Here is a 20318-nt window from a genome sequence, read left to right on the forward strand (position 1 = left end):
ATGGAATTAGTGACAAACAGTGTCACTATACAGCAATGGGTCCTGTCAGGCTAAGACCAGACAGCAAGAGACATGCTGATAACTGTCATGCACCTTCCTTGGAGCCTCTCCAGAAGGGACTGCTCCCTGCAGCACATTTTAAGTGAACAGATTGTTCTGTGAGAGGTGAAGGTAACAAAACCTGGGTTTTTCTAGTCCCTTCTAACAGCCCCACCAACTGGTCTTGACTCCAGAGTCTTTGTCACTGCTGATGTGAGCGGTCTGAGTGCTCCTACATCAGCTGCTACCGCATGAGCCCATGCAGTATCAATGGGCTGCAAGAGCCAGTCCCCCACAGGCATCAACCTCTGGCTTACCCGTGGGCTCCTGCAGCTGAAGAAGACTCAGAAATGTGCTGGGTGACACCAGGTGCTGGGGATGTTCCCAAATGTGTTTTGTGTTTTGTTCCCAAATGCCTTTTGTGGGAACTGTGTTTTCAAGCTTGAACTCAAACCTCTGCTGTAATAAAACGTGCTGGTTTTCACCTGAGCCTTGTCCAGCAGGTGAAGCCAGAAATGTATCTTTTCTCAGTATAACTCCACTGCAAACTGAATTCTAGGCAGTGCTTTCAATCAGAGCTGCCAGAGCCAGTCTGGGGACAAACAGCCCCCAGACTCTGGGGGAGCCCCTGTTGGCATGTCTAAACCACTACTTCCGTGGTAATATAGCTCACAGCATCAAGAAATCCACAAGCTCTGCCCTGGTCCTGCATTTATTATGAAGAGTCCTTGTCCCTTCTGTAATTCATTTCTTATAGCCAACTACTTCTTCCCTTCTTAAATAAATTAGGTTTCCTTTAGTCAGCATTATGTATCTGAGTTTATCCAGCGATACGTTTGAAGTCATTTATGTATTGGAATAAGGAGGAAAGGACGGATTGCTTTTTAACCAAAGTGATTTAGCTTTTGGGTTTCTTTAAAAATTCAGCAAAGGACAAATGAGCCAATAGCTGTATTAAGCAAAAGCACTACAGAGATAAATCCTGCGTTTGGAGGAGACTTCACTCCCTCCATGCAGATGTCTGGATCTTTCTGTCTCTCTGAAGAGCTCTTCCTGAGAAGATTCCTATCATGATAAGCAGAAGACCTGTGAAGGGGGCACTTACAGCTACTTCAGCTGGACTTTCCCCAGGCTGCTGTGCCTAGAGACCAAAAATGTAGCAGTTCCCTAAAAGCATGGAGCTTTATTGTAAGATCAGAAGTCCCTGAGAAATGTCCTACCACTTGAGCAAAGAGCTCCTGGGGCCAAGCGTCCCGTCTCCTTCCTGCCTGGCAGAGTAAGTCATGAGGGATGTGATTTTCCCTTTTTGAGGATCAGCCCTGGTCCTCAGGTTGTGCCTGAGCGACTTCTAGTGCACAGGACTTGGGGAATATCAGCTCTGCATTCACTCTATCCTCCACCGTCATGATTTTGAGAATCCCACTCACATCCTCCCGTAGCCTTCTTTTCTCTAAACTGAAGCATCCCAACCTTTGTGTTTCTCCTCCTGCCTCTCCCAGATGCTCCACCCCACTGATCGTTTCAGGTGCTTGTCACAGTTGAAGTTACTTTTCCCCTATCTGCCTTATGTTCTCTGTCTGCACTGAAGCTCATCTGCCACTTTCTTCTCCATACACCAGCTCTGAGGTCCCTCTGAAGTCCCCTGCCACCAGCATGAGATTTGACTACCCAAACCAGCTTATTTTCCCTTGCAAACCTGGCTGGTTTGCCTTCTGTCATATCTGTGTGCAACTCCTCTGGGGTCTTGTTTCAGCCTTTCCTCAGCAACTCTAACAGTATTTTTGCAGGTGCTTGCATTACAGCCTTGTACATCCGGGCAAAACAAAACCATGAGGGAAGCAGAGCGGCTCCAGAAGAGCCTGCACTGCAGGAATTTGCCCTATTCTTCATGAACTGGTGAGCTCTTACTTAGAGCACAAGCGGAGTGGCATGTTCAGAGTACATAGCCCTTTTAAAATCGTCTACCCAACCAACCAGTGAGTTCTACTCTTCGTCTATTTCTACAGGCCCCTGAGGTTATTAGGGAAGATGAAAATTCCATGTTTTTCAAGCAAAACCTGCCCATATTCAGGTGGGTAGTTGCAGTGTCTGCCTGTGGATGATGCTGTTCGGGACCACCTGGGCAGCTGCTTTTGCTTTTCCCCCTCATGACACAGCCTGTCATGGAGAAAGGCAAGAGAATTGTCTTCAGCTTGCTCTGGTTTTTGAACATACCGTTGATTAAAAGGGAGAAAACATCCTTTTCTTATGAACAAAACACATCTGCTGGACCTGAAACCTTCCTTCAAAGGCTGTGAGAAGATTAAGTGCTGCAGAAGAAGAAAATATGCTTTTTGTCTAGCAGGTACATTCTTGTAGTATCGGGGAGCTCAAAGTGGAGAGCCGGTGCCTGCTTCACCTTCCATTTAAAGACCACTGTATAATTAGCAGAATAATCTTTTCAGATTGTCAAGCAGATAAACAATCCCCTGGAAGGGGAAAAAGCCAGCAGTGGTGAACAACTGGTTGAGGGAGCAGCAAGGTTACGGTCAGTCATTAAGCTGGGAGAACATTCATCAGCCCATTCAAAGGATCCAACAAGTCAGAGCAGTACCACAGGGCAGGCTAATGGAAGAAAATTATTTATTAGGAGAGTGAGCAGAGATCATTACACTCTGAAGTCTGATGTTAACACCACTGTGGTTTCAGTCTTGCGAACAGTAGAACAGTTGTTTTCCTTTACAGACACTTACTTTTAAATCCTGGGTACCTCGTCCTCCCTGCAAGCTTTAGCCTTTGCGTAGGATTCATCAGGGGCAGTGGCAGAGCACTGTGACCATGGGCGCACTGGCTGTGCCCTCTTCCTTGCACCCATCACCTTTTTCCCTTTCATTTCAGGGCCAGTTATTACCCTTCCAGAAGAACCTTACGCTCCAAGGAGCTTGTCTGAATGTTTAGCTATCCTTGTAGTTTGAAAGTTGAATTCTACAGTTTTCTCCTAATTTCTATTTCATTTGCCTCAGATGAGATTTTCTAATTTATAATATGGAGAACTGCTGACAACTGCCTGCTCTGTGGCTATCCTGTGCAGCTGTAAGTTTGCTATCCCATTTAACCCCATTTACCCAGTCTGCTCCACAGCTTTCTTCATTGTAAATTAACCCATCCTCTCCCCACGCTCATGCATTTTCCAAACTTCATCTCATTCATGTTGCTCTGTCCTGGGTTTTTCCCATGTCCTCTATCTTCAGCAAAGTGGGGTTCCCAAGGCTGTAGACAGCAGCTCCAGCCAAAGCCCTACAAAAGCAGCAATAACCCTGCTATGTCTTACAGAGAAGCAAATGAAAGAATTAATAAGGAAGCTCCTGGGTTACCTGACCTGGGTCCATGCTCCTTCAACCACCTCTAATAAGTCCCTACCAGAAATTGCTCATTTCCATCTTGAACCCAGTAAGGATTTGCTGACATATACACATCTATTAGAAAGCTGTTTCAGAATTTCATCCTCTGATACAGATATTCTTCTAATTTCTGGCTCAAGTGTTTTCATAGGTAGTTTAAACCCATTTATTTATCCATTTATTTACAATAGCTGCACAACATCCCTTCATACCCAGTTTGTTGCTACTATTTCCCTTGAACTTTCTTTGTGGATCTCCATGTAATAGTGCATTGATTTCACTTTTCTGCTTGCAGTAATTTGCTCTTCCCCTCACTCAGTTTTGTCTTGAAGATTTCAGAGCACTTTTCTTAGTCATCAAGATAATTTTGAATGATGAGCCTGCCTTCCAAACATCTTGCAAGCTCTGACAGCTTGGCTTTATTCAGACGTCTTGTGACTGCACTCCATTCCTCACCATGCATTCTTTCACACACTGGTCAGACATGGGCTGAGCACACATCCCCTGCCTCTTGCAGTGCTTTGGTACACCTTTTACTCTTCCAGTTTATCAAGTAACTGGACTCTGATCTTACAGTAAACATATGGTCTCTCTAGACCATGTTTCCCCGCTGCTCACCTGAGCATGTTCTGTAGGAAAGTGTCCAAACTTTTCTTAGAATTAAGTCTGTTTCCCCTAACCACTAGACCAAAGAGGAAAGAATGAACTAAATTGACGTAGTTTACTCTTGGCAAATCCCTGCAGTGTGTTTTGTATAAACTGACCAACCTGTAGCTGATTATTAATTGAGGGTTTCATAATTGGTTCTGGCAGTCTTTCCAAGAATCAGAGTTAGGCAGATTGATTTAAATTCCTTGGCTTTCCCTGCAAGGTCAGTACTAAGTGTACCCCTGTTATTCCTCTCTTATTCCCCACGTACTCAAAAGCAATTGCTAATAGCTTGGAAATGGCTTTGGATGGGTCCTTAAGCCCTTGTAGTTGAATTCTTTTTCTGGTTCTGCAAGCCGGAACACATCTCACTAATCTAAATGTTCTTTAAGCTCTTCTTTCCTTATTCCATTCCATGGCTCCAATCCTCTTGTATATGTTTCAATTGTGTTCAACATCTGGTTATAATCAACCTTTCTAGGAATTTTGTTGCAGAAAATAACAGTGGATGTTTCAGCCTTTGCTGGATCATTACCTCTCCAGAACACAATTTTCTTCTTTTTCTTTGTAGACTGTGGTGCCATTAACCCTTTCCCTATGACTTCCTCAGATCTCCTCTCATCACATGTGTGATGTTAATGCCGTGTGATAGAAACCACATTCTTTTATTAACACAAGTGATTCAGAAAAAGCTGAAACAGCAGGAAGGTTTGGCCCTGCTAATGCACCTCACCTCCCTGTCTGTAGGCTCATAGTTATATGAAGACGTGATTTAGGCAAGGTGCATAGTTAGATGGTTTGTGTTATACACTGGCCCCAGAATGAAACCCAGAATATAATGGTTGGCTCCTGGTGAAATGTATGGGGTGGGTACATGTCTAAGAGGGAGACATGAAGCTTTGTCAAGACTCATCCCTGAGTCAGCTTGGGTACCTGAATCAGAACAAGGAGGACGCTCCAGCAGCCTGGGCCTCAGATCCTACATCGTCTCCTCAAGGAAGGCACCTGTCTGTGGAAAGGACTGAGCAAGAATCACACTTTCATGTCAAAATCAGGAGCCAGCAAGGCAGTTGTAGTGCAGTGCCTCTTTCCTACCAGGACAGTATTTAGAGCACTCTCCCCTTAAACAAACCAACAACAACAGTGTTTTAATGCTTCTCGTAGCTTAGGATGGTCATCCCTGCACAGCTACCCAATGCCAAGCAGAGTCAGAGACACCAGTAGCCTTTTTCCTCCCCACCCTTCAAGGGAAGCATCTCCAGCTCTTTTCCTTTTCAAAGCAGCTGTGCTAATGCAAATCTTCACATCCTGATGCTCTCCCCCCAGTCAAACAGAATTTACACTTGCTTTGCAGCATCTGCCTCCAAACTCTCTGGGCCAACTATCTGTAGGGGGGCACTTGGGCCCCCTAGCACCATCCAGCCCTTCCAGACAGGCTCCCAAAGTGCGTGTGCTTCAGTTCGTGACTTCAAGGTTCGCTTTTCCCCCAAGCAGCTGATAAGCAGTTCTGCAGTAGCAAAACTGTGCTGACACATAAGCCAGGTTTAGATGGTGATCCCTTTAAACAGGAACGCTCTCTGTCAGGACAGCTTTCTTAAATCCCGAGATAGATGCTGCTGCTTGCAGTAAATTGTTTTTCTTTGTATTAGCTGTTTAATGGCATTAGCATAATATGCACTCGCATTTACAGAGGAAGTGTTTATCTGTGTGGTTTCACCAAAAAGTGTGTTTGACTAATTAAAAAAGGAGGGCGGATAGGATTGCTGTGAGGATTAGAATGTAAATGCACTAGCAGATGTTTCCTGATCCTCCCAGCAGAGTACATCACTTTTAATAAACTTAGAACAGATGGCTGACTGTGGTGTCAAAGAGGATCTGTATCAAAGTGCCCTGTGCACCCTCCCAGCCAACTCCATCCTCAGGCCTCAAAATCCAGAGAGGTGAATCCTTACCTGCATCCCTCTGGCAAAGCTCCCTCCACCTCAGGGGTGCTGTGCTTACTCATTGCAGCTGAGGAGCCCTCCCAGGGGTGTGCAGGGTTTCTGCTTCATGAGTCCTGTGGAAATGCGATCAAGCCACTTGCTGGAATGCAGACCCCATAGTTAGATTAATTAGGCTGCACAAGAAGCAGCAAAAGGTAAAGTACAGCTAGTTAAAAGTTCAGGTGTTCCTCTTCTTTTTCCTCCAGAGCTGGATCCTGCTGATTGCAAGCAGGAAAAGCTCCTCTTAGTTCAAAAGAGGAGCTTTTAGCTTGAGCCAAGCCTGCAGGACTGAAGTGACCTCTCACTGAAACCAAAATTTTGGTGTACCAACATGACACTAAAACTGTTTATGTGTTCACCTTTTCTTCATTTCAAATACGAAAATTATAGAAAGTTAATAATGCTTTCTTGAGTTTTAATTTCCTAAGTCCCAGAGCCCTCTCCAAAGACAGGACACATAACTAGGATTTTGTCTAAGAGTGAACTGAGGCACAGAGCAGTTAAATGTGCTGCAGTGGTCATGTGGGAAGGAAATAAGAAAACTGAGCATAGAAACCAGGTCCCCAAGCTTTTCTCACGTTTCCCCAGTACAAGCATGTCCATTTCCTGACTCATTGCCAGCTTAGTACTGCTTTGAGCCAACGAGTCGCCTGACTCATTCAAACCTACTTGCTGCCTGATGCTGTTGCTGCCTGGTCTGGCTGCTGGCAGTAATTGTAGGAGCTGCTGGCTGGCAGTTGAACAGCAGCAAAGTTTGTGTGACTACTGGAGAGGAAAAGCAAGCTGTATGATTCATTAGAACATAGAAGGCAACTTTCTGACAACAGGGAGATGAGTTGAGTAGGTCTTTGGACTATCACTAGGAAGAGAGAATATTTGTCTTAAGGGACTGCACAGCTCAGGTGTTGCTAGCAGCTATTTCAAAAGCCACAGAGGGAATTAGGTTAACAGATTGACTTCTAAGTATCTTCCCCATCTGCAGCTCAAGCAACATAACCAGAGGCAAATGCAGACCTAATTCTATAAAATGAGTTAGGTCTCATGAACAGTGCTGTAGACAGGGAACACCTGGGATCTAGTGAGCAAAATTTCCAATGTGAAATCCTCATGAAGTTAAGGGCTGGCACTAGGAAGCTGTACTCTGCATTCACGGTAAGAAATCTGGCCTTCGTGCAGCCTAGCAGGGAAACAGAGGGAGATGACATTCTAAGCAGAAAACAGAGATCTGTGCTGAAACTGCTATTGAAATATCCCATTTTTAAACAAAGCACAACAGAAAAGCATGTGGATATTCAGCAGAAGGGATGGCAGACTGGCAGCAGGGTCTAGGAGAGCCTCCTGGAGAAAATGATAAATCTGGAACACAAAAATCCTGATCGGGATCCCCGTTTACACTGTAGACCTCCTACAAAGGCTGGATGAGACATACTGTGTCTCTGCACCCACCCCTTCTGTTGGTTGAAGAGGATACCTGTAGCAGAAAAGCATGTAAAGCTGAACAGCCCAAGTTGCACATTAAAGCAGGTGAAATTTGTCTGATGCTGGTGAGGATCATGTGGGAACATAGTGTTCAGGGTAAGTGCAGGACGCAGTTAAGCCCTCTGGAACTAAAATCAAAGAATGGGATCAAAGGTGGGTGGATAGTAGGGAGGAAGCAAATAAATTTCAGGTAGGATACTCTGGAGAGGAGAAAAGAAAACATAGATAATGGACACTATTGAAAGAAACAAAGAGGTTTGGATACTCTTGCCCAGCACCTCAGCATGTGTGGATGACATGGTCCTTGACCAGCATGATCCCTGTGTATCTCACAACCTCCCATAGAGCTGAGGATAAACATCATCCACTCCATCCCATTGCCTACTTCACTAGATGTCTCATACAAAACTGTGTCCTCTCATTTCTTGTTTAAAAGTAAAATATTATTGTATATTGGAGGTATGAAATTAAGATAACTGCAGTGCAATTGATACTGCAGGGAGTTAAAAATACTTCATAAAACTTAGTCTCTGCTAGTAAAATGGAGATTTTGCTGCTGGATGAATGCCTGTCTTGGGAAGTTCTTTATTTTAAACATCCATTTATCACTGTAGCAGGGACCATTGGCTGCAAGCATTCAGTGACTGTAAAATGAACTTTCCCATGAGTACAAACTCATCATTCAGCTGTAATGACCCAAAGAAAAGTTTCAAACTAATCCATACAAGAAAAACGGCAGTGTCATCCTGGGATGTTAATAGGAACAGAAACACCATGCAAGGTCACCCTGGTAATATGGAGGAAGAACCTAATATGTATCTAAGGTCTTCAAAGCAAAGCCCATTGCTCCTGCAGCAAATGGCCTGCTTCTGGCTCATTCTAAAGTCCATGTGAATACTATTGAAATCAGGAGCAGATGTGAAGGTTGCAGTTTAATGAAAAAGAAGGTTAATTAGGACATCAAGCTTCTTGCTATTCACTTGATGATCTTGTCAGTACTAACAGACGTGTTCCAAGGTCATTTCTGGTGGTCAGGAGATACTACTAATATGGAAAATGAAATACTAATACCCCTCAAAAAGGGGGAAGCATCTTCTCTTGGTGGATGGGGCAAAGTGAGGCACGGGGTGGGTGCCAGCCTCTTGGTTAGGTAAACAGAGCAGCAGGCATAACTCAGCCAAGACTCCTGCTCACTTGTACTCACTGTCACCATTTCACCATTTTGTGGTGGTTTTATTTTACCTCTGAGGGTCTGACTTCTCTAATTAGCGGTGGGCTTTTTTTGTTACATAGGAGTGATACATAAAGATTTCCTTTTCTCATCTCTGATAAATAGAGGGTAACAGCTTCATTAGACAATTGAGTGCTCTTCCAATAGAACAGCAATACATTGTCCCCTGGGAGCTTTCTTTAAACACAGAATACAAGCAGCTGTTCTAATTGTGCTGTGCTGGAGGCCTACTGCAAGGACAATCAGGGCTGCTGCTTTTCCTGATAATACCTTCGGAGCAGAACAGGATGGAGTTCTGCATTCAGTTCCACTATTAAAGTGTGGATTTCCAATGGGCCCTTCTGCTTACCTGCCTCTTCTAATTAATGAAGCTGCTCTCAGAGTATGAAAAATTAATTCCTGTGCTTGGCTCAAGGAATAAACCCTGGAAGGTTGATGGTTTGAAGCACTCAGATGTAAAATTTTAAAATAAAATAAAATGAAATTAAACTGGATACCCAGGAGTTTGTGAACAGAGGTGGAAAGATCAGAGCTGAATACCTGATTCTTCTTTGTGGCTATTGCACAGTGTGTATCTGCTGTTTATAAAGGGTTAAGAAATCATCAATAGATGCAATAAGCATGTTAAAAACATGAGTACCCTGTGATCCAGATGGCTATAAACATACCAGTTGATGCTGGTAGAGATGGTCTTCAGCACAGTTATAAATAGAGCTGATCAAATTATGGAAAACTGTTTCTGCAAAATATTTCGATGAACCAAGGTTGTCTTCAGCTCAAAGGGATTGAAATATGTGTTCTTTTATATTAAAAAAAAAGTTTGACAACATTATCCCATTTCTCTTTTGCTTTTATCTGTTTAAAATACGGTCAAAGTAGGTATTGACCATTTGTATTGACAAACCCCCCAGTAAAATGGACTGCAAGTCAGTTTTCAAGGAGGGAGCTGATTTTCTCTCTCAGCCACTGAGAGAGTTTCTACAGAAATTATTTGGGGCATCTTTATCATTGTTAAGCTTGCACCTGTTTCTCCACATTTCACAAGAAATTCAAAGCAAGTGAGATCTGCATCTAGATATATTGTTGTTCCTATTGTTCTGACTTTTAAATACTGGTTTTGAGCCTGTAACATCACCTGTTAGGTATTTCATAGCTTCAAAGCCAGTGAGGCATATGGTTTTGTCAAGCTGAATCTACTGAAGTAGACAACGAACACCATTCCCATGTTTAGTAGCAGAGGAGAGAGAAACTGGTCAACATGTATGTCAACAGCAGTGTTAAGCCAAAATAAACCTCCAAAATCATGGAAGAGTTCTCAGGCAGGTATGCTGATTTGCTACAGTTCCTTTCAAGGAGGAAGAGGTTCCTGTTAACGTTTTGCAGGACAACTTGAGCTGCAGCAGATGTCACTTATGTATGGACTGAAGTGAAAGTGAGTGATGGTGTGTCTGCGACAGTGCAGGCGCTGGGGAAGGACACTCAGGTCCTTCACACTGGCTTCCTGCTTTCATCCCTGCAAGAGCTAGAGAAAGCTATAGCTGTCATAAAATGTAGCTTAGGCTTAAGATATAGCAGCAGGACCTATATTGCACAAAGAAAACAGTGGGAGGCAAGAAATATCCTTTCCTCATTAAAACTGCTGAAAGATCACCTCCTTCCATGCAAGGACAAAACTGATGGCAGGAGGGCCCTACTGCAAAAGTAAAGGTAGGGAAGAGCATGATCTTCCACTTCCCAAGTGAACGCAGTAGTGGCATTTGCCAGCAAGAAAGTTTATTTGTTGAAAACTGATACAAATAATCCCTTGTGCTAGATCCCACAGAGGCAGCTGTGTGGAGACAAGGCCCTCTGAGGCGATGCTCCTTCAGAGAGTTTCTGCACAGGTGATCCACAGCCCAAGAGCAATCTGTGAGTGACTCAGGCAAGCAACAAATGTCTTTCTCAACAGCTGGTGTGGCTGAGGGAGCAGTGGGGACCATCCTTCTAGTGGTACTTGCAAGCAACCTGAAGCAAATTGGCTCTTCAATGAGAACTGTTTTATACACAGCGGTTCTGCAGGTCTGTGACTCACCTCTGTCATGCATGAATACTAGTCACACAGAAACCTGCTTCAGACCAGAAACAATTTATTTTCTTCATGAAATAGCACTTTAGATGGGCTGTATTGCTTATCTGGCTATTTGCCTTGTGTTATTTGACCTCTAAGACTACAGGGAACATCTGTATAACTTGGCACCAAGTAAAGCAAGTTGAACAGGAGCAGGTAGCTCTTGAAAGCCAAGGAGCTCACACATCCTTGTAAGGAGGGACAGAAGTACAGGACTCAATTTGCTCTTGCAGCAACTGAGAAGTGCACCCAATACATGGCTCTCCTTGTCCTGACACAAGGCAGAAGTCAAGGCTTCACTGAAGCTGCTAAGGACAGAAGTGATGTGAAGCCAATGTAAGCAACAGGAGAGTCATTCCTGCACTTGGGTCATGACAACCCCATGCAACACTATAGGACTGAGGAAGAGTGGCTGGAAAGCTTCCTGCCAGAAAAGGACCTGGGTGTGTTGGTCAAGAGCTGCATGAAGATGACCCAGCTTGTGCCCAGGTGGCCAAGAAGGCCAACAGCATCCTGGCTGTATCAGAAATAGTGCAGCCAGCAGGACTAGGGGAGTGATCAGCCCCCTGTACTCAGCAGTGGCAAGTACTACAAGGAAGACATTGAGGTCTTAGAGCATGTCCAAAGAAGAGCAACAATGCTGGTGAGTGGTCTGGAGCACAAGTCTGATGAGGAGCAGCTGAGGGAACTGGAGTTGTTTAGTCTTGAGAGAACGAGGCTCAAGGGAGAACTTGTTGGTCTCTGCAGCTACCCAAAAGGAAGTTGTAATGAGGTGAGTGCTGGTCTCTTTTCCCAAGTAACAGCAATAGGACAAGAGGAAATGGCCTCAAGTAGCGCCAGAGGAGGTTTAGATTGGATATTAAGAAAATTTTCTTTACTGAAAGTGTTGTCAAGGATTGGAATAGGCTGCCCAGGGAAGTGATTGAGTCACCATCCCTGGAGGTATTTAAAAGGTGTGTCAATGTGGCATGTAGGCACATGGTTTAGTGGTGGATTTTGCACTGTTAGTTTAATGGTTAGATTCAATGATCTTAAGGGTCTTCTCCAAACTAAATGATTCTAAGACTTTGTGATCTCTGATGCCTGACAATCCCTTGCAAATAAAAAGTAGGTCTCCCAGTTTGATCCGCCTATGAAGTGTTGCTCAGGGGTTTGGAAACATAAGTGATTCTGGCATTCAAATATACATAATGGTGTTTCCATTATCTATACCCTCAAGGAGTTTGCTTCTGTACCATTCAAATTCAAACTCCCATCAATGTGACTGCATAAAGATCAAGTGCTGAAGCCCCCTTTCCCAAGATCCTCTCGAAGAAAGAACAGACAGGACACTCTCCCAAGACCCATAGGCAGGCTGTCTGGGGCCTGCATCCTTCCATAGAAGAGTACAGGAAACCTGGAGTAAAGATCTAATTAGATGTTTTGCAACCATTGCCAAAAGTTAGGTCAAGTAGTCTGCTCACAAATGAGGAATTATCAGGCTTAATAAGCAGTGGCTGACATGGCAAACATTTCACCTCCAAGTGACCCAGAAGAACTGACCCTTCTCAGCCACCACACGATGCAGCTTTAGTAATTGGGAGCCTGCTTCTGCTCAGGGTTTGTCTGGGCAATCAGGAAACTTTCTAGAGCCTTTCACTCTCCAAATTTTTCATATTAGCACAGGTCTACAAAAATCTCCAGCTGAGCAAACCAAACCTGATCAATCTTCGGTGGGTCTAAATTGATATTCAGAGGGAATAAAGTGTCGATTCTGCTGTTAGACATGTATGTTATTGTTGGGTTGGGGTTTTTTTTAAGACCTCCTCTGAAGAGCAGTTTTTCCCCTTTCTAGCTGATATGCTCACTATTACCTTTACTCCTTGTTACTCTTGCCTCTGGAAAATGCTTCCCAAACTCAGGGAAGGAAGCCAGGTCTAGAACTCAAACCAAAACTCACTGAAAAGGGTCAGAGTCTTTCTATTGACCTGAGTATGTTTGGGCTCAGGCTCTTAATGAAGAATTTGTTTAGAAATGCAAATAACAAATTTCCTCTGTACACTTCCAGTTTCTCACTACATGAATCTATGTCAAGCAAAACAGCTGCAACATTCCCCTCAATACAGAAAGTCACGTACTCACTGCAGCTTTAAATATGAAGTGAATATAGTACCCATTTGTCTTCTCTGCCTGGGGGAAACCTTTCCATTTCTGCTCTGCTGGGGTTACTCATGACAGCAATTGCCTCTTACATGGCACGAAACACGTCCAAAGATTTTACTGTTTGTGGTCATCTATCTACCTCCATAAAACAAATACTGTTGAGAGCCAGCAGACATTGTTTTAGAAAAAAAACCCAGACCCTAAAAAAACCGAGAGGGAAGCATGGTCAGGCTTTTCTTCCTGCTTTTTTAATCCCCAGCAAAGTAGGAAGTATGATTTGTCCTGAAACATTCCCATAAGCAGTTAGTAACAGAGGCTGAGTGTGAACTCAGCTGACTACAAACGGACAGGAGACGTCTGCAAGGTCAGTGGTAGAAGCCCAAACCTTTCCCTCCACACAGAGCAAAGCAGGGGCCAGAGAGCTTCTTCAGCATCTCCCAACTTTTCTTTGGGCTCATCCTGCAATGTGGAGGAACCTTTCAGGACGATTTTGTCTGAAGTGTGCTCAGCAGAGGCTCTGCTCCATTTGAAGTTGCCTCTTGCTCTGTCCCTTGCTTTATGGATGCTAATTGCTGCTGCCCAGGAATAGGGGCTGCAGCCCCTGCTCTCCTGGGAAGAAAAAGCATTGGTCAGGAAAGAAAAGTGAGCTCCTGTGGTGTGAGGAAAAGCCCAGTAACAGTAACGTAAGATTCTGTGGCTGTTCCTTAAGCTGCTTTTTGCTGATGCTCTCAGGCAATTTAATACCTGAAAGGCTACCTCCTCCTGTTCTCTACTTAGTATAGAAGGAAAGGGTTTGCTTTGCCTGTAAAGAGTACATTCATTAATTGGCAATAACATGCAATTTGGTGTTCAAAAACTGCCTTATCAACAGAACATCTGAGGTAAGAGCCATCTGCACTGCAAAGGCTGTCCATAGCTCAGTCTGTGTGGAGAATAGCCTGACCCAAACTAGGATGAATGGATGGAGGGAAGGAACCAAGATGCTGACTGAGATCAACGAAGCCACAATGGGAGTCTTTTTCTTTGCCTGATCCAGGCTGAGTCAAATTGCCTAATACAGGCTGAGATTACTCTCTACTACTGATTTACCACTGGAGCATGTCTAAGACCTCCAGACATCCTCTCTATCCTCTCTACAATGTCTTATATGAGGGAATAAATAGATCTTGAAGGATACTGACTCCTGAGACATCTGTGTACGGTCATTGCTAAAACGAAAAACAGGTATTTCAGGTAACGCCACAAAGTTTCTGAGACACTAAGTGAAGACTAAAAACGTGAGAGCAGGATACAGCTGGATCTCTGCACTAAGCTACAAGTAATTATATCCTATAGGTAATTAGGCTGTGGGACTCAATGGCTAGTAGCCAGGTTTAAAGGATCCACGTGAGAACCAGATGATTTGGACTGTTTCTCTTGGAAAGGAGATGAGTAAGGGAGAAATCTAAATATCCACAAAAGCCTCACTGGCCTTCGGAAAAGTTAAGAACTCTTGTTTTTTCCCGCTTTTAACATCAGGATAAGAGTCAATTTAAAAACAACAGATGAAATATTTTTTCAGTGTTTAAGTGAGCTGTGGTACTGTCCTTAAACCATGACAGGTACTTAATGCCATAAGAAGTCTTTAGGCTGAGAAGGTACGAAGTTTGAGGAGGGACTGTTCAGAGGGGCAAGCAAAGTAGCTACTTCCAGTTAGCATTAAACATTGTGGAGCACATAAACATCAGGGCTGATGCCCAGTTTTGGGCAGGTTTAAAGGCAGAAGATGAAGAATAAGATTAATCTTTACAAAATATACCAGGCAGTCGTTTAAGGTACAAAATCTGGGATGATGCTGGTGCTGATGCTGATAGATGGTCCATGTGTTAGCTATGAGCTACTGGCAGTGTGGAGATAATCAGGTGAGCTTACAGACCCCAGGAGACTTCTGGTCCAAAGACCTGAGTCTTTCTTGTAATTAGTTTTTTTCTTAGCTCTTACGAACTCTATTAGTGCCTGCAAGGTGATAAATAGGACTATCTGTCTCTAACTTTGGAGGTAAGTAAACAGTATCAATGATATTCTAATGAAATTGTCTTAGACCATTCTAGAACTTAGAGAATGGTTTTGTCTTACTAAATATGTACATGAGTATGACACAGTCTTTGTTGTCACAAGTCAAATAAAACCATAGCCACGGGAACAATCAGTGATTTCCTGAGGAGTCTGTTTGAGATCATTCTGCTTGGGGAGAACCTCCATCTCCACATCTTTTCTTACTGATTCAGTGGGGCTCATTAAGATCAGCAAGGGTTTTCTGTAAGTGCCAGGTAAACTGCCCAAGGCATTCGAGGGGTATAATATTTTCCAGGTGGGTGTTTGAATAATGTTTAGAAAAATTATACCGAGATCCAAGCTATTCACAAGGGTGCCCAGATGGTATTCTGTGATCACTACAGAGAATTCTCTTCCCCCAGCAGAGAACATACTCCATCTGCCCCAGTGAGAGCTGTGCATGCCAGGCAAGAATGAAAGTGGATAGGCAGAGCAGTAGTTACTGACAAGATTGGGCACAGTGTTGGGTTTTTAAATAGGGTATAAGTAAACCTTTGAACAGGAAAATCAATTAATTTCAGGTTGGTGCTGGCACAGTCTAGACTAAGAAAATCAAAGCAAGTCAACATCATTTTGCCTCTGACCTGAAAAAGAAGAGAGACGTGCCTTTTAACACCATAGATGGATATTCACAACAGCAATCTGAGCTTTGAAGCTCATTTCTATTTACAGGCAGACAAGCAAGGTTTGTACGAGGGAACTGAGTGCCAAGTGTGATTGACTAACGTGGGAAAGAAGAAAAGGTATGATCTGAGGGTTTTAGTAGACCTCACTAATTTGTCAGTGAGCTTACATTCAGTTTTTCCAGTCAAACAGTTATCAGTTGTTTTCACATGCAACAAGGTATTTGTTACCTATATTTTCTTAGTGGTCTCTTTAGTGTGAGCTATTGCCTTGGCTTCAAGCCTCTTTGATATCTTCATGAAAATGCAACTTTTCCTCTTTCTGTTCCCAGTTCCCAGATCTGTAAAATCACAGCAGTCTGAAAGGCAGAGTCAGCATGTTCAAGCACTGGAGAGGGGTGAATTTTTAACTGAGTTTCAGCCAAGATATTAGAGAACAAAGCTCTCAGAGTAGCTCAGAGCCATAGCCCAGATCCTTTGGTTTTATTTTCTGAATTCTGATATTAAAAAAAAAAATTACATGTTGATTGAGAATAGCAGTTAAGCCACATGATCTCTTGAGCAAATGACTTTATGCATAGAAATATGTTCATGTATCAATATGGCTTTCAGGCTGGCCCTCTTGTTTGCTCAGCTCAGAGCATGGATAATGCAACAGTCTGGTTGTCTGCTTTCATCCATCCAGACATTGCCATCTTCTCAAATCATGTTTCAGTTTAGGAAGGCAAATATCCTTTTCCCATCACAATAATTTATGTCTTTGTCCATCTGCTAATGTTATGTTGGTGACCATAGGCAGGTAATGGTATACGGCTCTTCACATTCTCACACTTCATGCACTAGAAATTGGGCAGCTATAAGGAAAAGCAAAACTGCTCTCTACAGACATAAACAGCTTATTTATAAGACTTTAACTGTTCAGGAATGTCCATCACTTTGTCACCCACTAAATATCTACTCCTGTTCTCCATATACTGAAACATGAACTACTTCAGAGACCCACAAACCTGCTTTTCCCTTGAAGTCTGCTTCTGCCATCACCTTTCTCTGAATGGCATAATACCTTCCACTCTTTTATTTGATCGCTTTTGCTTGCCCTGACATGCTTTACTTTGACAGTTCCTAATATAGCTGTGCCTAATGAGACAAATCAATAGCAGAAGTACTAATTGCTGCATTAACAGTTTCATATCAATTTTCCTGGGCAATAAATAAAAAAAGTCATCATCCATCATATGCCACTACAGTGAGAGAATGCATGCCATCCTTGGAAAACATTTAGCTTCTCCTTTACAATGAACCTAATGGATGCAAGACCACAGCTTGAGAAAGAGATAAAAAAATATAGTCGTGGGCACTATGTATGTTGCTACATTTCTCAAAAAAAGGCCCCAGGGAAGAAAAGGGCTTCAGGTAAGAAACTGGATTAGAACTGAGATTATTTATTGCCCTAATAATATCAACATTTATAGGTAAGAATAAGTAAATATTGACTAGGTAAACAGAGCCTGAGGAGCAGATCAATCTGTTTCTCTCTTAGGAATACACAGAAATTAACAAGCTTAATAATGTTCAGTATTTCAGATTCAGAGACTAAAATTCTCTGGTGTATCCTGAAGATTAAAAGGCCTTATATATGACCTCCTTCCCTCCTCCCCCAGTAAATAATTCAACAACACACACACACACCCAACTGAACAACCAGAAAGAAAGGATGTCCACTGTTCCTGGAGGATGCAGGTTCCCCATCCAACAAGACTGTCATGGGTGTTGATTTCATAGTCTTATAAACACTTAACAGTCAATCAATGTCACCCACAAAGCACTGTTCAGAGGATCGATTTATTTCCAGCTTTTCTCTGCTATTACATAAAAAATGCAGCAGACAATTAATTTTGTATGACTGGGCTTTTACAATCCAAATGTGCCTTTTGAAGCACGCATTTAAATCATATAGGTATTAGAGGACATTTGGAAGTACATTTGGGAGCACATTTCCATGTGCATATGGAAAGAGAAGGTGGAAACCTATAGTGCAGTCTACTCCCTGGTGTCAGAGAAAAGTTCTTATCACCTTAGAACAAGTATGTTTTCTCCAGCTTCTCGGGTGCAGGACTCTCCAGTGAGCAGAGGAAGGTAGGGTGCATTTTTCTGAATTTGGTTTTCTAGTGTAAGTCCCTGACTTTTGTGGCCTCTGAAATTGCTTGAAGAATAGCACAGAATAGCAATGGTGCTATTTCTAAAGAAGCATTGTCCTAAAGAAACACTGGAGTCACTTTCAAAGTAGAATCCGGCTGGCTGACCTGGCAGATGCTCCATCCAAAAAGTAAACAGACATTTTGTCAAGAGCATGGAAATGCTTGTGACTAAGAGAATGGCACTATTTGTTATGTTCTCTCCCTTGTCAATGGAAAATAGTGACTAGGTAATATTGGTTACTTCAGCTTTGGAGTGCTTAGCAGTGCAGGTGTAGGGTGATGCTACAGTTTGTTTTGAACCACTGAACAAAGGATAGCAACCTCTTAAAATTTGCTGGCAGAGTCACAACAGCTGTGGTATAGATCCACCAGACTTTGCTATTTACCCCAAATTATATCCTACTACTTAAACATCTTTCATAGAATATCTGGGACTTACTATCTCCCTTGGCAAACCTGTTTCATGGTGACCAGTTCTCTGGCTCTTGACCAGTCTTACAGGCACTTCTATCCCCCGTGGAGGTATTTAACAGGCACCTAAAAACTTAAACATCTGTTCTAAACTTCTGTGGTCAATGAAAGACAGGGACAGCCTTAAAGGGCTAATCCATCTACAGCTGGCTATGCCCGCTGGGATACCTGGGGTGACCCTCACGATTGACTACTGGATCATATAGAGAGGGCACATATGCAGAGGTGCTTGTAGATTGCCAGTGTTGGGTGAGGTGCTGGAAAAATGATATTCTGGAAACATACCTCACAACATTCCTGCACCTGCTGAGTGTGAGAAGATGGAGCACCTGGAGCCTGACGCCTCGCTGCTGGAACCCTTTGCCAGGGCAGCCAGGGGAGTCGGGGGCATCCTGGTGATTGGTCCCTCCTCCAACAGCCTGCGAGTGGTGGAGGCTGATGGGAACGCTGACTGCGAGGGGAGGCGGGAGGGAGGAGGAGGTGGCTTCCTCCTGACGCCATTTCCGAGAGGCTGAGATATATAAATGAGCCGGTTGCTGCAGTGCCCCATCTGGGATTTTCAGCCAGGGCACTGGCGCAGACACGCACGCACGGTGCTGGTCTCCCCCCAGCACCTCGCCCGGAGTCCCCACGCCAGGGACAGTCTCACCCTCTGACCCTTTCTCCCTCCATCTATCCCGCCGGCACCATGAGCCGCCCAGGACTGCTCGCCGTCCTGCTCCTGGCCGTGCCGGGTAAGTGGGGCCGGGCTGGGGTCCGTGCCCCCTGTACTCCGGGACCCTCAGCCCCGCGTACAGCGCTGCCCCTGCCCTCCTCCGTTGCCGCCGCGGCCACTTCAGCACCGTGGACAGGCATCATCCGCCCCCCATTAAGCACCGCGGACAGCGGCCACTGCAAGGTCACTGCGCGGGGCCGCGAACAGTAACCTAACCTTCCCTTCCCATCCCTTCCCGTCCCTTCCCTTCCTTCCCTCTCCGCAGGAAAGGCTGTACAACGCACACATCCAGCTGCTGCACCCAGGGACTACTTATACGAGAGAGAGATTCCCCTCTTCTCCACTCTCATTTTTTATCAGGATGTGATTTCTCTGCTTGTCTCCCAGAGGTGAATAACAAGCTCTCTTTTTTCCCCCTCTCCTCACCTTACAGCCATCTCCCTTCCTGTGACAAACGACATGAATAAAGGTGACGCTAAGGTAAGGATGGGCCTGTAGTGGAAGGGGTGAGTTAATGTAAAGGATATAATGTTTAACCTTCACTTAGCTGGTTGGTTTTGGCTTCTGCTGAACTACCCTGTAGGAAGTGACAGGGATTTTGCATGAGATTCCCACAACAGGATCCATCCCTACTCCCTTCTTACCAGGATTTACCCTTTGTGCATCCAATTCTGGGCACCTGGGCAGAAGAGAAGTCCCTCAGGATGTACCAAAGGGATCAAACAAACTGAGAATGAGGAGGCTGGGGAGGAAGGTTGGATATAACCCTCTCTAGTCCTCCTACTTTTCTGCTTTTCAAAGCTCTCAATAGGAGGTGACGCAGGAGAGAGTGGGGGGAGATGTGATTCAGGAACGGGCATTGCTGGAACTGTGTGTGTTTGGAGGAGTGTGTACATCTGAGTTTGCATGTGTGTGGTGTGTTACTTAAACATGCATGTTCCTGAAAAATAGGCAACTGACTACTCTGAGACTGCTAATCCACCCTCAGGTACTGCTCAGCCTGTCTGGGCAGCCATGAGCAGTGTGGGACTTGGCTGACCTCTCCAGCCTTCTTTTATCGGCTTCCATACATACATCTGTGTCACACCTCTCTGTCTTTCATAGCTGCAATTCGCAAGTGTGTGCACTCCCAATGAGCTTTTGGCATCTAAATGCTTACATAGGTGTGTTTGCCTGTGTTGAGATGTGGACAGACACCCTGTCCTCCCC

The 20318-nt window shown here is 44.1% G+C and overlaps 1 protein-coding gene across 1 annotated transcript in view; it reads left to right on the forward strand.

The window, feature by feature from the left end:
* Positions 1 to 18928: 18928 nt before the first annotated feature.
* CHGA (chromogranin A (parathyroid secretory protein 1)) overlaps positions 18929 to 20318 on the forward strand; it is a gene marked incomplete at its 3' end in the record, with an annotated part of 10472 nt that continues 9082 nt past the window's right edge. The window contains exons 1-2 of the mRNA XM_010021151.1: positions 18929 to 19128; positions 19543 to 19589. Coding sequence (XP_010019453.1) covers positions 19083 to 19128; positions 19543 to 19589 — 93 coding nt within the window. The remainder of the gene's footprint in view (positions 19129 to 19542; positions 19590 to 20318) is intronic.

This window comes from Nestor notabilis, unplaced genomic scaffold (assembly GCF_000696875.1).
Source record: "Nestor notabilis isolate BGI_N333 unplaced genomic scaffold, ASM69687v1 scaffold17288, whole genome shotgun sequence".
Lineage (NCBI taxonomy): Eukaryota > Metazoa > Chordata > Aves > Psittaciformes > Psittacidae > Nestor > Nestor notabilis.